The 16095-nt window shown below is 36.0% G+C and overlaps 1 protein-coding gene across 16 annotated transcripts in view; it reads right to left on the reverse strand.

Annotated features, from left to right (window-relative positions):
* The window catches only part of Dscam2 (Down syndrome cell adhesion molecule 2), a 956598-nt gene that overhangs the window by 914987 nt on the left and 25516 nt on the right, over positions 1 to 16095 (reverse strand). For all 16 annotated transcript variants that reach the window (XR_010281598.1, XM_064064644.1, XM_064064647.1 and 13 more), the window contains exon 2: positions 15564 to 15890. Coding sequence is in view for 15 of the 16 variants with exons in the window: in XM_064064644.1 (XP_063920714.1) it covers positions 15564 to 15890 (327 nt within the window). In the remaining variant the exon portion in view is untranslated. The remainder of the gene's footprint in view (positions 1 to 15563; positions 15891 to 16095) is intronic.

A 16095-nucleotide genomic window follows, 5' to 3' on the forward strand; every position in this document is an offset into this window, starting at 1 on the left:
AATTCAGGGACGAAGGTAGGCCATTTTTTTTTTTTGAAGAAACATGGTATGAGACACACGAAATAGCTCAAAGTGGATGGATAGACAGCTCGAGAAAATGTGTTCTAGATGTACCAGTGTCAAAGGGAGAAAGATTCATCATACTCAACGTTGGGTCAGAGAATGGATGGTTGCATGATGATACATTGCTGCTAGCAGCCACTAATATTAAAGACGCCAAAGTAGATTACCACGAAAATATGTCCAGTACGTTGTTTCACGAATGGTTTGAAACGAAACTGTTGCCAAAACTTCCTGTAAATAGCGTTATAGTGATGAATAACGCTAGCTATCATTCGATGCAGCTTAGAAACATACCCAACAGTTCAAGCACAAAACAAGAAATAATGGATTTTTTATACGAAAACGATGTGTATTTTCAAGAAACTTACAAGAAAAAAGAATTGCTGGAGGTTCTTCGTACTAAGGTGTATGATAAAGTTTACTGGTGCGACAAATTGGTCAAAGAGCATGGACATACAGTACTAAGGTTGCCGCCTTATCACTGTATATTCAATCCAATGGAATTAATTTGGTCCGAATTAAAAGCCCACATTCGCAGAAATAATACTGCGCCAAAATGTAGCAAAGAAGCCGTTGCGCTAATTGCAAAAGAAGTAAAGAATATAAGTGCGACCAGTTGGAGAAACTGTATAAACCATGTGCTAAAAATTGAAGAATCTTATCGAAAAAACCACTAGCTATTATTGGCAGATATAACGAAAAGTACTGAACAACATTCGGCCGATATCGCAATAACAGACTCGGCTAATTTATTTATCTCGGCCTTTCGGCCTTGTCCGTTATTTGCTTGATATCGACCTTATGTCGTTAATAACTATTATTTTATCCTATAGTGTATCCATACCAAATAACACCTTAGTAACGAGTTACGTTAGGGCATATTTTACATTACTAGTACTGTTATGAATTTTCATAACGACACTCTGTTGTTAGCAGTTAGAGATCGTCCAGTCTAAGTTCACCATTTGTTCGGGTTTCGGTTTTACCCACCAACCGCAACCCTTGTCAACAAGCGTCCCCAAATTTCTCTTCTACCTGTGTATGTATCGCTTCCGAATTTAACTACTTTGTATATAAGTTCCGAACCGTCAACAACAAGAAAATACAGTGTTACACAGCACATGTTTGTGTTTCATTTATATCAATCTTTTCGGTACATATGTATGAGTAATAATCATACAACCAACATTGGTCCTTCGAGCCGGATCTCTCGACATGTGTGATCCAATGCTGTGAATTCAACAATAAAACGCGGTGGTGCCATTTTTCGACGCCTGTATCGGGAGACGTGATCTACCGGCCATCGGAGTTCCCTACCGGACAGGAGAGCAGCGAATTCAGCCCATCCAGTCGTTTTATCCAAGGTTCCTAGTGACCTTATCACGATTTTGGCAATTTTCGAGGCCTGTATCGGGAGACGTGACCTACCGGCCATCGGAGTTCCCTACCGAGCAGGAGAGCAGCGAATTCAGCCCATCCAGTCCATTCACCTAGGCTCCAGGTGATCTTATCACGGTTTGGCAATTTTCGACGCCTGCATCGGGAGACGGGATACAGCCATTGGAAGTTCCCTACCGGACAGGAGAGCAGCGAATCAGTCCATTCGTCCCAGGTGCCAGAGGGCCTTATTGCGGTGAGTGGGTTCCAACTTTTCCTTTTCTTTTTCTATTTCCGGTCAAGCACGCATTCGACCGTAATTGCAAGTCATTTTATTTAAATTTCATTGGCGAGTACCATTTACCTTGCCCGAACTGTACCAGTTTTACGTATTTCAACTGATCGGTTTTTCAAATGGTTATGACGTGTTCGCAAACTTTCGATACTCCACATATGGCAGGCGCGGAAGGCGACGACAATGCCGAAACATTTTCGGATTCAAATCCTGCACCAGAGGACTCACATGCAGCAAATTTACAAATTTTACTCTTAAAAAGAGATCGCATTCACGACGAAATATCGCGTTTTAAAACCCTTTCGCTACGAAGCTCGAATTAAAATTACTTGCCTCTAAAACGAGACATTTTTTTGGTTTTGAAAACGTACGGTCTTCGTTTCGAGGACTCCATTTTTCGTAAACATACGTCCTTCGTACACAGGATACAAAATTAAGATGAATCAAGAGAAATACAACCAAACATGTTTAGTCAACCAAGGTGGCATCACCAGGACAATAAATGTACTGGATATGTATATTGATGATATCAACTTGTTTAACTAAACGCATAGCCTTGTTGATATATTCAATTTAGTGTTATGGATTTATTTTACTTTAATATTTTAGGTCATCTACGCAGGTTTTAAAGTATAACTACTTGTATACTTTAATTAGAAAGCATTAACGTGCTAAACGAAACTAAAGTTGAGCTCACTATTTGAATTATACCACCTAGACGAAGACCGTAATTATTCGTACAGAACAGAAAGCAGAATTCTAATTTATGCAGTCAGTGCCATCTGTGTACAACGGATTTAAAGAAAACGTACAGACCAAATGCGTACGGGCTCCGTCCTAAGTAAGAGATACAAGTGAAAAAATACGGTCTTCGTTCTAAAGCACACAAATTATTAGACCGTATACGTACGGTCTTCGTAGCGAAAGGGTTAAGTTGTGGTTTGAAACAAACAATTACAGTACATCCGCTTCTCGACTGAGAGTAAGATTGCGCGATTTTGGACGTATTAAGGCTCAGTTTGACAAAATCCATTCTCAGATTGAAGCTCTTGATGACGCTACCCTCGATTTAGAACACGCTAGAATAAAACTTTATTTTGAAAACGCATATTACGATTTATGTGCAGATGTCGAAGATGCTATTGAACAAAAACGCGTTGACACATCTTCACCTGCACCGCAAGGTAACGCACCCACGAGCACACCGTCACCATCGGTGCAATTGCTCCCGATTGTTATTAAACCGTTTAGCGGAATTTATACTCAATGGCTACCTTTTTACAATACTTTTAAAACGTTCATGACGACACACGTCTGACCAAAATACAGAAATTTCACCATTTAAAAAATTCTTTGTGTGGCGACGCAGTAAACGCTATAAATCCGTTAACAATTTCTGAGGCAAATTATGATGTAGCGTGGAAATTGCTCAAGGACAGATTTGAAAACGAACGGTTAATCGTCCAGCACCACGTGACCAATTTGTTCAATCTACCTCAAGTAATTAAAGATTCTGCTAGTTCAATGCGACAGTTATTAGATAGTTTTAATACGAATCTTGATGCGTTGAAATCTTTAGATGTCGAAATAAATCCATCATATTCATTTATTTAATAACATCGATATTAGACTTTATCAGCCGCAGGGGTTGGGAGGAATTTTTGACTACGAACGAATTACCAACTGAAAAACAGTTAACTGATTACTTGACGCAACGGTGTCATTTGAAGGAATCGATGGAGTTGAATAAATCTCAATTTAAAGCTAATAATACGTATAATAATAATCAAAAAACAGAACCAAAATCATTTTCAAGACCCCCACAAAAGGTGTCTACATTTACAGCGGCAATAAATCGCAATAGGACACAATCCACTTGTTATTTTTGTAAAAAATTTCATTTAATTTACAACTGTGTTACCTTTTTAAAACTCAGTGTTTCGGAAAGAAGGTCTCAGGTAGATGGGTTGAAATTATGTCAAAATTGTCTCAAACCATCGCATACGTCCGATAGCTGTAAATCTATGTCATGTAAATTATGCCTATTGAAACATAATACACTTTTACATAGTGATCAACCCTCCAATTCAAACGAAAACCATCCTAGTACCAGTGGAGTTTATTGCTCATCCACCTTTTTTCCACAAGCCGTTTTGTCTACAGCAATAATTCTAATGAAAGATTGTAAAAACAAATTTAAAAAATTGCGGGCTTTGTTAAACGTGGGTTCAGAATCGCATTTTATTACTCAAGCCGCCGCTAGCAAATTGGGTTTAAGTACACAAAATGCAAATGTGGTTGTAGCCAGTGGCGGCTTGTCCATAAGGTCGTTGGGACAATGCCCCCCCAAATATTTTTACGAATAAAAACATTATTTTTTTATTACATATTACTCCATTTATTATTTGATAATTTATTTTTGATGATTTTTACCCTAAGCGAGGAGTAGATCCACGTCCAAGCGCGATATGTTAACTCCGCAAAAAGACCGAGGTTTCCGTGCAGTCGGATTTCAGATTCGACTCTACAGTCGCTTATGGAGGCTGATAGGATATGTGGAAACTGCATTTACGCAAGACAGAGATAGGCTTTAGCGCGATTCAACATATCAGACAAGGTACAGAATATCCTCGGCATACCTACAATGGTGTCGACGGCCCAAGACTGTCGCACGCTTCCGATTTCGTACCAACACCACTAACCGATTAATTATCACAGTGGAACAGTGTTTTTGTTACATATATTTTCTAAACATGGTCGGAAAGGTAATTTTGTGCTGAACAACTCTCAAAAGAGATAATATACTCACGTCGTCAAAAAAAAGAAAATTAAAATTTTTATTGTCGTCCGGTGAACAATTAGAAAAATTAAGTGAATTCTAATTTTACATAAAAACGCGCAAGAAGCACTAAAAAATTGTTCCACAGATTTCTGTCGACAGATATTTAATTACGTCTACGATTAGATAACCTGCTTAGAATATGTAGAAGGATCTAACTCTTTATAAAAGCCTCAGGTATTCGGAAAGAATGGATACTTGGGTCTTTCTCTTAAATCTTTCTTCGACTTTCTTGATTTCTCGATGAAAAGATTATCAGCAAAAAAAATTTAAATGAGACATAATTTATGGAACGTTTGTTTCCTAAAAATTCACTGATCACTAAGCTAATTGATTCCCAAGTAAATTTTTCCGTATCATTCAAATAGGCGTAGAACATTTGATCCTTCATTCGAATTTCAGGTCCAATGAAAATTCCTAAATATAGAAAACGTACATGTAATATGAAAACTGAAATTCACTGTAATATTTTAGTTTTTACCTTGGTGTATGTTAGCAGCAGAAAGCTTAGGAAATATTGTTTTCAGATGTTGAAATGCTTTCTTTCTTGTATTTCACTTGCATAAGAAGCACATATGCTTGGTATATCCAGATTAGAATCCAGTTACTACAATTTTTAAATCGTCTATCAAATTGCACTCAAACTTTTTGTCGTTAATACAGTTTAACAAGTGTTGAATATTCTCATATTCTGCAGTTTGTATGGAGTATGCAATCGGCAGTGCTAGATATTTATTCCCATTATGCAGTAGTACACCTTTAACTGGACCTACTTATGAAGAACAATCTCCAAAAAAAAAATTTTTTGACGACGTAGGCATAATGTCTAATTAGATAATTATTCAGCACAAAATAACCTTTCAGACTACATTTTCAGAATTCTTGTAACAAGAAATTTTTCTAAAATTGTTCGACTGTGTTATAATTACGAACTGGCAAAACAGCATTTCCAGGAATTATCACATGCATTGATTTTGTCTTTTGTTGTGCTGCAGTAGCAGTCTGTAGTTGGAACATTTTATAAGCAGTGCAACTTAGTATCAACTTTTTTAAATCTTATTTGACCCCCCAACCTCTAGAATCACGAGCCGCCACTGGTTGTAGCAGGTATTCAATGTTCAAATACGACCGCCAGACAAAAGGTTCAGGTACAGATCGAGTCCTTACATTACTCATTTACAACAGCTTTAAATTGTATGGTAATTCCCAAAATTTCTAAGAATATACCTATCCGTACCTTTTCTAAGGATGAGCTGGACATACCTGAAGCGGCAAAACTTGCCGATCCTAATTTCAATTTGTCCCAGCCAGTCGATCTGCTAATCGGAGCTGGATTATTTTGGCAACTGTTATGTGTAGGTCAAATTCAAACAATAGGGCGTGGCAGAAAACTTTATTGGGTTGGATTGTAGGGGGGGCATTGCATGCATGCCCCACCAGTAACACGCGTTAAAATTTACATTGCGCGGTCGATAATGTCAATTTAGAAAACCAAATTGAAAAGTTTTGCAAACTTGAAAGCCATTCAAACGATGATAAGTCGCTTACAGCTCCTGAAATGCAACAGGAGAACTATTTTATTAACAATGCCACTCGATTATCCAACGGACGATTTCAAGTCAGATTAACATTTAGCAAGTGTTTCCCAATTTTGAGGGATTCGAACGAAATCGCGCTTCAACGATTGCACTCATCGGAACTTAAGTTCGCAAAAAATATTATGTTAGAAATCAACTATCATAATTTTATAAAAGAAAACATTAATTTAGATCACATGCTTTTACTAGGTTCATTGACAGAGGAAAAAATCGAAAATGAACCCCATCATTTTTTGCCTCACCATGTGGTTTCCAAAAATGACGGGGTCACTGAAAAGATTTGCGTTGTGTTTGACGGGTCAGTCAAACCATCAGTCGGAAAAAGCATAAATGCTTGTCTGAGTACAGGGCCAAAAGTACAAAACGACATTTCCGATTCAACCTAGGACGCATGATGTCGCTTTTACAGCGAACATTTGTAACATGTATCATCAAATTTTATTTCAACCCGAAAACAGACGATACCAAAAAACTTTGTGGTGGGACGATCCCGCGCTTTGACAACTAACCACATCAATTTTCATTTCATTCCGCCTTCCACACCACATATGGGGACTATCTGGGAAGCAACGGTCAAATCTGCGAAAAGTCAGTTGAGGCGCGTTACTGGTGCATTTTTATTTAATTTGCAAGAAATGCAGACGTTGCAAATACAAGTCGAAACGTGTTTGAATTCGTACCCGTTAACCGCCATATCCAAAGATCCAAATGACCTGACTCCCTTAATTCCCGGTTACTTCCTCGTTGGAACCCCTCTAACTGTTATTCCAGAAGATAACGTCACCACGGTCTCAACGAACCGGCTCTCCAGGTGGCAACAATTCAGCCGCACTCAGCAGCAATTTTGGAAACGATGAACAGCAGAACATATGGGTCAACTTCATCATCGCCCAAAATGGACCAAGGCCAGCCACAACAGCATAAGGTGGACGATTTGGTGGTCATTAAGGAAGACCACACACCCCCGCTTATATGGACCACTGGGACGCTATACTACTGTTCATCCCGGTCTACATGGCCCCATTCGCGTAGTGACAGTGAGAACCACGCATGATGTGATTAACCGGCAAGTGACTAAATTGTGCGTGCTTCCGACATAAACAAATGTGCAGTGTATAAATTTACCCCTGTTTTTTCTATGTGTTCTGTACTCTATTTCATTGTCAATGTATGCACTTATCATGTAAACACATATTATGTATTTCATATTTCCAATTGTTAAACTTATTAATAATAATAATAATTAGGGACGTACCTACTAGTGGCCGACCGGTCGGATAAGCCGACTATTCGGCCGTTTTTCATCGTCGGCTGGCAGTCGGCGACTGGTCGGCTAAACAGCCGATCGGTCGGCTTTTTTTGTTAAAATTAAAATAGTATATAAAACAATTAAACCCGGTTTACAGAACCTCAATCAAATATTTAATTGCGATTTAATTTTTAACACCGCGTTAAAGTACCATGTGACCGACTCTACGCCAATCAGACGTCGCTAATGGCATTTTTAAATGGGCGATCAACTTAATTTCAGTTAAAATATTTTATAAACTGGCACTAAATTGTGTTATTCTTTATTTTCGTACTGAGTTACTACAAAAAAATTAAATTTTAAAATTATCCAAACAAATCTAACACATTTTTTGGAAAACAAAGGAACTTTAGTTATTCCTTTTATTAAAATAAAACAAATTTTTAAGTTAGTCAGAGAAATAGAAAAAAAACACACTGTCTGTCACATTTATAAACCGGTTTTAGCAAAGCCGAACAGTCGGCCGACTAGTCGGTTTTTACTGGCCGAACAATCGGCTAGACGGTTAGTCGGCCAGACCTACAGTCGGTACATCTCTAATAATAATAATAATAATAATTTTATTGTCCAACAGGTTACCCTAATGACAGGACAAATCTAAATAATTACTTACATGAATAACCAACACAAAAATTATAACAATAACAAAAACATAATATCAAGTATAAACTAATTTGAATAAAATATATCAGCTACATATCTATCTGCACATCGACACATTGTAGTAACTGGCGAACGACGAAGGATATTAGTTCGGGCGGTGGAGATATGAAAGGTGTTAACATATCTCGATGCTGGCCGAGGGACATTAAATCTAATCTGTGATAATAAATATGGACAATCAATTTTGTTGTGAATAAGCTTACACAAGAAGTTAGCCGCATGCAGATCCCTTCGAACCATCAAAGAGGACATCTTGTGTCGTTGGAGAAGACTTTCCATCTCAATACCTCTGGCCGGATAATTACCATCAATTTTGAACGAAAGGAATTTTAAAAATTTCCTGTGCACTTTATCAAGAAGCATGTGCTGACACATATATATGGGATACCATTTTAGTGAGACATACTCTAATTTCGAAAGAACATATGCAAAGAAGAGGGATTTAATTACGTCAATGTTGTTGAAAAATTTTGAAGTTCTCATGACAAACCCCAAAGATTTATTTGCAGCATTGCAAATGTTGGTAAGATGAATATCAAAAGTCAAGCAGCTATCAAAAGTAACTCCTAGATCTTTGATCTACGTTTTTCGTTCTAACGGTGTACCTTCTATTGAATAAGAAAAATCACCGATATTAAGTTTTCGACAATATGAAATGTAGCAACATTTACTAATATTAATAATAAGTCTATTTTGATTGCACCATTCCACGATTTTCATAAGTTCACGTTGTAAAAGCTCAGCATCATAAAGACTTGAGATTTTAGAATAAATTTTCAGATCATCAGCATAAGCTAAAATACTGCAATTTAAAGATTTCAAAAGCTCATTGATAAATAGATTGAAGAGGAGAGGCCCAAGGTTAGAGCCTTGGGGGACTCCAGACCTTGACAAAAAACGAAAAGAGGTAAAACCATTGTAAAATACATAGTTGTTACGGTTTATTAAGTAAGATTCCATCAGTTTGAGAAGGTGATAGTTAAATCCAAAGTTATTAAGTTTGCCTAACAGAATGTCGTGAGGAAGAACATCAAAAGCTCGGGAAAAGTCAGTATATATTACGTCTATTTGTTCTCGTTTATCAAGTGCAACACTTAGATCTTGAACAAGCACTGCAAGGTTTGTAGATGTAGATCTACCAGTTCTGAATCCATGCTGTCCTAAACTGATATGCGAACGAGTATTATTGTAAATGCAACTATATAATGCCTGTTCAAAAACTTTGGCAAAATTGCTTAGAATGGAAATAGGACGATAGTTCGCTAGTAAAGATGGATCACCCTTTTTAAAAATAGGACTGATTCTTGCAATTTTCCAAAGGTCCGGGAATGTACTTGTCTTAAGTGCCTTGTTAATTATGATGGACAAAGGTTGGGCAAGTGCATATCTAAAGTCACGTATCAAAAATCTAGGGACTAAGTCATCACCACATGTTTGTTTGTTGGATAAATTTGACATGATCAGAATTAAATCCTCTACGCTGACGGAAGACATTGAGAAAGAATTTGAAGAAATAGAAGTAGACTCTATGTGCGTAGAGTTGTTAACAGTAAATACATTGGCAATGGTAGTAGCAAATGCATCCACAATATCCTGAGGTTCCGAAAATATATTTCCATTATTGTCTCTTAACTGACCCGGTATTCTAGAAGTGCCATTTTTTAAATGTAGGAAGCTGCATAAAGATGAAGGATCAGATTTGATATTTTAATCTTATTATCATGTTGAAAGTTAGTTCTTTCAAGGCGCCGGACCATGTTCGGGTTCCGGTTTTACCCACCAACCGCAACCCTTGTCAACAAGCGTCCCCAAATTTCTCTTCTACCTGTGTATGTACCGCTTCCGAATTTAACCACTTTGTACATAGGTTCCGAACCATCAACAACAAGAAAATACAGTGTTACACAGCACATGTTTGTGTTTCATTTATATCAATCTTTTCGGTACATATGTATGAGTAATAATCATACAACCAACATTGGTCCTTCGAGCCGGATCTCTCGACATGTGTGATCCAATGCTGTGAATTCAACAATAAAACGCGGTCGTGCCATTTTTCGACGCCTGTATCGGGAGACGTGATCTACCGGCCATCGGAGTTCCCTACCGGACAGGAGAGCAGCGAATTCAGCCCATCCAGTCCAACACCATTGATCTAAAAAAGGAGTGGATGGAGTCTTGTATACGTTTCCACACGCGAGCGAGTGAAATCAACATAAGAAACAATAGCTGGAGCGGTTATGGATCAGTGGAGAAAGGACGGCTGACCACGTATTACGTGCTGGGTGGCAAGAAACGCTTCATTTGAACGTTTTCTTACGAATTTGTTCAAACAATTAATTATAACAAACGTCTGTTAATGAAAACTATATTTTTACAGTTTACATTAAAATTATGTACATATAATGTGAAAGAACAAAAATCATGTTAAGTGGTGGAGATAGTCTTTTAATAAAATGAAATGTATAGAGAATCTACAATATATTACGAATTCAGTTAGTACAATAATCTTCTACAAGTTAACTAATCTTGTAGTGTTTGTTCATTGGTAATTCTGAAATTTTTAGATTTTTCGATAAAAGTGACTGGGTGTCTAATTAAGTTAAACATATTAAATTGTGTGGAATTTTCTACTAAAATCTATTTTCTAAATCCACGTACAAATAACTAAAACAATAATCAACAGATATAAAATTCCCTCTTTTTGTAGCAATAATCCGTTTTTTTCGTAACTCGGAATGTTTAGGGAATCTAACAATTTTTTTTATTATTTACGAAATCCTTCGTCTGTGTTATGTGATTATTACCTATGAAATGAAACAGGATTGCTTTCTTTGCACGTTCTATTCAATTATACGCACAACACGATTTCAGGATGTTTAACAAATAGTCCAATAAAATACAACTTAAGAGGGGCGGACGCCAACTGGGCACCAACTAATCGCAGGTAAATTTTGCGGGTAGTTACGATAGGCCAACTCGGCACCGAGCCTCAAATAAAGATCGGTGAACTCGGCACTACAGCAGCAGGTATTAGGTAAGGAAAGGGTTAATCCGCCGACTCCCCGAGATACCTTCCCTCTAGTCAAATCCTCATGTGCAAATAAATAACACAAGTCTGCAAATTTAACTTTTGAAAATTTGTTTTTGTTCTGATGGCTGTCTTGGGTAGTTTTTTTAGCATTGATTACGTCTATGATATCTGTTTGTCGCTTTCACGTAAGGTTTATTTGTAAAACAATATTAAAACTGAAATTTTTAAGTAGTATAAGAATATTATAGAAATACTGTAATAGATTTTTTTTCATAATCTGCATACAAAAATTTATTGGATGAGGTGATTTTTCTGTTAACAGGACCGATTTTATTTTTTACTTTGTTTCCTTAATTTTTTGGTTTTTTAAAATTTGTAGGTGATAAAATGTTTTAAATAGCTTTTTCTCGTGATTAGCGTTTAAAAATCTAGGCGATGACTCGATTCTTGTTAATAAACATTGTTTTGTTGAAATCCTATAATGTGATACCATTGTTTAGTTTCGTTTCTGTAAAGTTTTAAAAAAAAAAAAACACTGCTATATGTATATGTAGGTAAAATCATTTACCTATATATGATTTTAAGTAATAAAAGATATTTTGGAACAATTGTTTTAATTTAATGAATTGTACAAATATTTCCTGTTAAAAAACATATTTTTGTGTTGTTTAAACAATCTCTTTTTACTTCCCGAGCGTAAGCAAAGGAAATATTGTAATCGAGTCCGTCGGCCGACTCTCTACTTTTACGTTTTCTCGATCTTTCATGACCCCTAGAAGACGAAGAAATAGGTCTCCCATTTCCGTCTGTCTGTCCGTCTGTCCGTCTGTCCGTCCGTCTGTCCGTCTGTCCGTCTGTTGTCCCGGATTTTTATTAGACAGATAATCTCCGAAAGTACTCGACCGATTGTTGTGAAATTTTGTACTTATATTAAGAATATCATGTAGATGGTAAAACGCTAACCAAAATTTGTCTAATCATCCCCACCACTAATGCGATGACGTCACTTCAAAATTGTACATAGTAAATGGGTTTTCAATTGTATAAAATAACATAGTCCTACACATGTAGTTTACAACTCTGAATCGACTTTTCACCCGAAACGTCCAGATTTTTGGAAAAAAAAATCAAAATTATAAAACAATATTTTGAAATTTAATTTTTAATCTGCTAACCAGAATGCTTTGAAATGTTGCAGATGTTTTAAGGCTATAAAGAGCATCATAAATCTTTAGTCAAAAAATATTTGCTTATCCCCTCCAAAAACTTGATGACGTCAGCTCAAAAGTTTGTGGAATAAATCATATCTAAAATGTACAAAATATGATGAGTCTGTACTTGTGATCTATCACTCCATTCATATTTTTTGTATTTGCATATACAGGGTGACTCAAAAAAATTAATGAATGCGTAAATATATTTAATTGATTTAATCAGGAACTACAAAACCGAATGCTCTGAAATCTTGCAGATGTTTTAAGGCTATAAAGAGCATCATAAATCTTTAGTCAAAAAATATTTGCTTATCCCCTCCAAAAACTTGATGACGTCAGCTCAAAAGTTTGTGGAATAAATCATATCTAAAATGTACAAAATATGATGAGTCTGTACTTGTGATCTATCACTCCATTCATATTTTTTGGATTTGCATATACAGGGTGACTCAAAAAAATTAATGAATGCGTAAATATATTTTATTGATTTAATCAGGAACTACAAAACCGAATGCTCTGAAATCTTGCAGATGTTTTAAGGTCATAAAGAGCATAATAAATGTTTAGTCAAAATATATTTGCTTATCCCCTCCAAAAACTTGATGACGTCAGCTCGAAAGTTTGCCGAATAAATCATATCTAAAATGTACAAAATATGATGAGCCTGTACTTGTCATTTATCACTCCATTCATATTTTTTGGATTTGCATATACAGAGTGACTCAAAAAAATTAATGAATGCGTAAATATATTTTATTGATTTAATCAGGAACTACAAAACGGAATGCTCTGACATCTTGCAGATGCTTTAAGGTTATAAAGAGCATAATAAATGTTTAGTCAAAATATATTTGCTTATCCCCTCCAAAAACTTGATGACGTCAGCTCGAAAATTTGCCGAATAAATCATATCTAAAATGTACAAAATATGATCAGTCTGTACTTGTGATTTATCATTCCATTCATATTTTTGGATTTGCATATGCAGGGTGACTCAAAAAAATTAATGAAGGCGTGAATTTATTTTATCGATTTAATCAGGAATTACAAAACCGAATGCTTTGAAATCTTGGGAATATTTTAAAGTTATTATAAGCATGGTAAACTTTTGTTCAAAATGTATTTGTTCATCCCTCCTAAAAAAATTGATGACGTCACCCTTAAATTTTGCTGAATAAATCCTATCTAAAATGCAAAAAATATGATGAGTTTGTACTTGTGATTTATCATTCCATTCATATTTTTTAGATTTTCTTAAGAGGTGGTTCAAAAAAATTAATGAAGTCAATTTATTTTATTGATTAAATTAAAGGCAACACTTATTATTAGTATTACACCCCAACCAACCCAATTTGGTAGACACAAAATTTGTTAAAGGAAAAACTCGGTTGAAACATAAGGGTAGCATGCTTATTTACATCGACTTTAACATTACAGACCTGCATTTGTTTTATGCGGTCACTTGGTTCCGCGAATGCGAAATAGACATGTTTATAATCAACCAATTTCACCGTCAAGAATTAAAATAAAACGCAATGTTTTATATAATAAGCCGAAGTCGAAGCAATAAAACCGATGGTCGTTTTGTTTACAGTTTCTCTGTTTGACTCTCACGTATGCTGTTACGCTTGTCATCTTAAATTAAGAATGTTTATACATAAACGATTTTCAGTTGCCCCTCATATTACTAGACAGCGGATTTCTGTCGGGCTACGTCACGATTATAGGGGGGGACGTGCTGGATTGCATAAATATAATTAACGATTTATTAATCAAACGGCTAAGTAAATGAGAACGGGAATTAACAGCAGAGTGCAACGAAACAACGTTATTCTAATCTCAAATAAACGAAGTGCAGTCTGCAACGGCAATGAATTCGCATCCCGTGCGAGCCGTACCGAGTTTGGCCTTGCCTAGCCCGACAGAAATCCGCTTTCTAGATATTACACACCGGCGCCGTATACGTAAGTAAATTGTTTCGTTATTTTATTGATTATAAGAAATCAATATTCAAAACGACCCAATTCATTTTCCCGAAAATTTGGGAACACAATAATTTTATTCTTACATCTATCCCAACTGATGTACGTGTCCTTGCAAAAATGTTGATGACGTCATCACAATTTTTTTTTAAATTCCCACTACAAAAATGTAATGAGAAAAAAAAACATAATAGGCATGCAGTCGTCAAGTTTCCGACAGCGAGGGAAGTACTGTCTAAACTCTTTAGACCAATTTTTTCTCTTTCCCCTCGAACTTTGCTGCGATCTATAATTTTAGATGGGTTGCTGGATGTTATAGTCTTGCCGTCTTAAAATGTTGCCGTTACAAGCATAGCAGTAGCTGGTCTGTCTGATATCCCTGCTCTGTCACAAATGTTTGTTCTATTATACACAATCATGTAAAGTTTATTTTATTATATAAATACAGACGCACAGATTTTCTTAAAACTCTAGTTATACACAACACAAACTGAAAAAATAGCGGTTCGTTTATTTTAAGCCAGTTTATGCTTCTAATATAAGGCGTTACATTTGCAAATCGCGATACGTGTACAACAAATCTTATATAGTAATTCTGCACTTATATTATTTTTTAGTTTCCAATCCCAATGTTCTGGATTAGTTTTTTTCCAGGCCAAGTTTGTAGAAGTCTTTTGTCGCTGCAGCTGTTAAAAACATGTATAGAGTAGCAATAAAGTACACGCCTTGTTGTTAGGTTGTCCTAACACAAAAATGTAACAGACTTATTTTATAGAGAATTGAGCTACGAACAATTTTCATAATAACCTTATTCGACCTCCGAGCAATAGGATGCAAGATATTCGTCACATTTAGTAGAACACTGTTATGAAGGTACATACAAAAATTTATCTCAGCAGGAATTATTCCGAAGGATGGGTTTTAAAACTCCTAAAATGACTGGATTAAAATGGTAGGATAATAACTAAAGAGATGCAGTTTTAGGCAATGCGACTCCCACCACTTTCCTTCAGTAGAGCGAAATGTTACTGTTTCGCTTAGCCCATCGCTGCATGTTCGGTCGTGCGACCCTGGACTGGCAAGGTTAATCGAGGCCTTGAACTATTTTTACCCGACTCTAATAATAACTAATAAGACTTTTGTATCTTGTAGACATATCCACATGTCTCTATAAATTTTAAAAACTTACCAGCTCTAATCTGAACATCTCTGCTGACAATGCGTCCTACTGTATTGGAAACAACACATCGGTAGACTGTATTATGTATATCCTGTCGATATGCTGCGGCTGTAAAAGGCTGCAGAACTAAAGTACCATTTCGAAGAACTTTTCTGATACCGGCAACGTCTCCAACAGAAGTTCCATCTGCTGACTGCCAATCTACAGATGGTTGAGGGTTACCTGATGCTGAACAATCTAGCCACCCTCCACTAGAATTAGAAAATTCAAGTTTTGATGGTGGTTCCATTACAAACGATGGTCCCCGTAAGTGAGAATCAAAAGCGTTGTTACATCCTAAAACAAAATCGTTATTAAGTGTTAATACTTTTTTAGTAAATTAAAAATTAATAATACTATTAATTATAATTAATTTAATATTAATTAATAATAATATATTTATATATACTATATGTATACACTAACCAACAGAAAAAAAATTGGTCTAAAGAGTTTAGACAGTACTTCCCTCGCTATCAGAAACGTGACGACTGCATGTTTT

Source organism: Zophobas morio, unplaced genomic scaffold (assembly GCF_036711695.1).
Source record: "Zophobas morio isolate AGI-343-1 ecotype UQ-CSIRO unplaced genomic scaffold, CSIRO_AGI_Zmor_V1 ptg000024l, whole genome shotgun sequence".
In the NCBI taxonomy this organism is placed as follows: Eukaryota; Metazoa; Arthropoda; class Insecta; order Coleoptera; family Tenebrionidae; genus Zophobas; species Zophobas morio.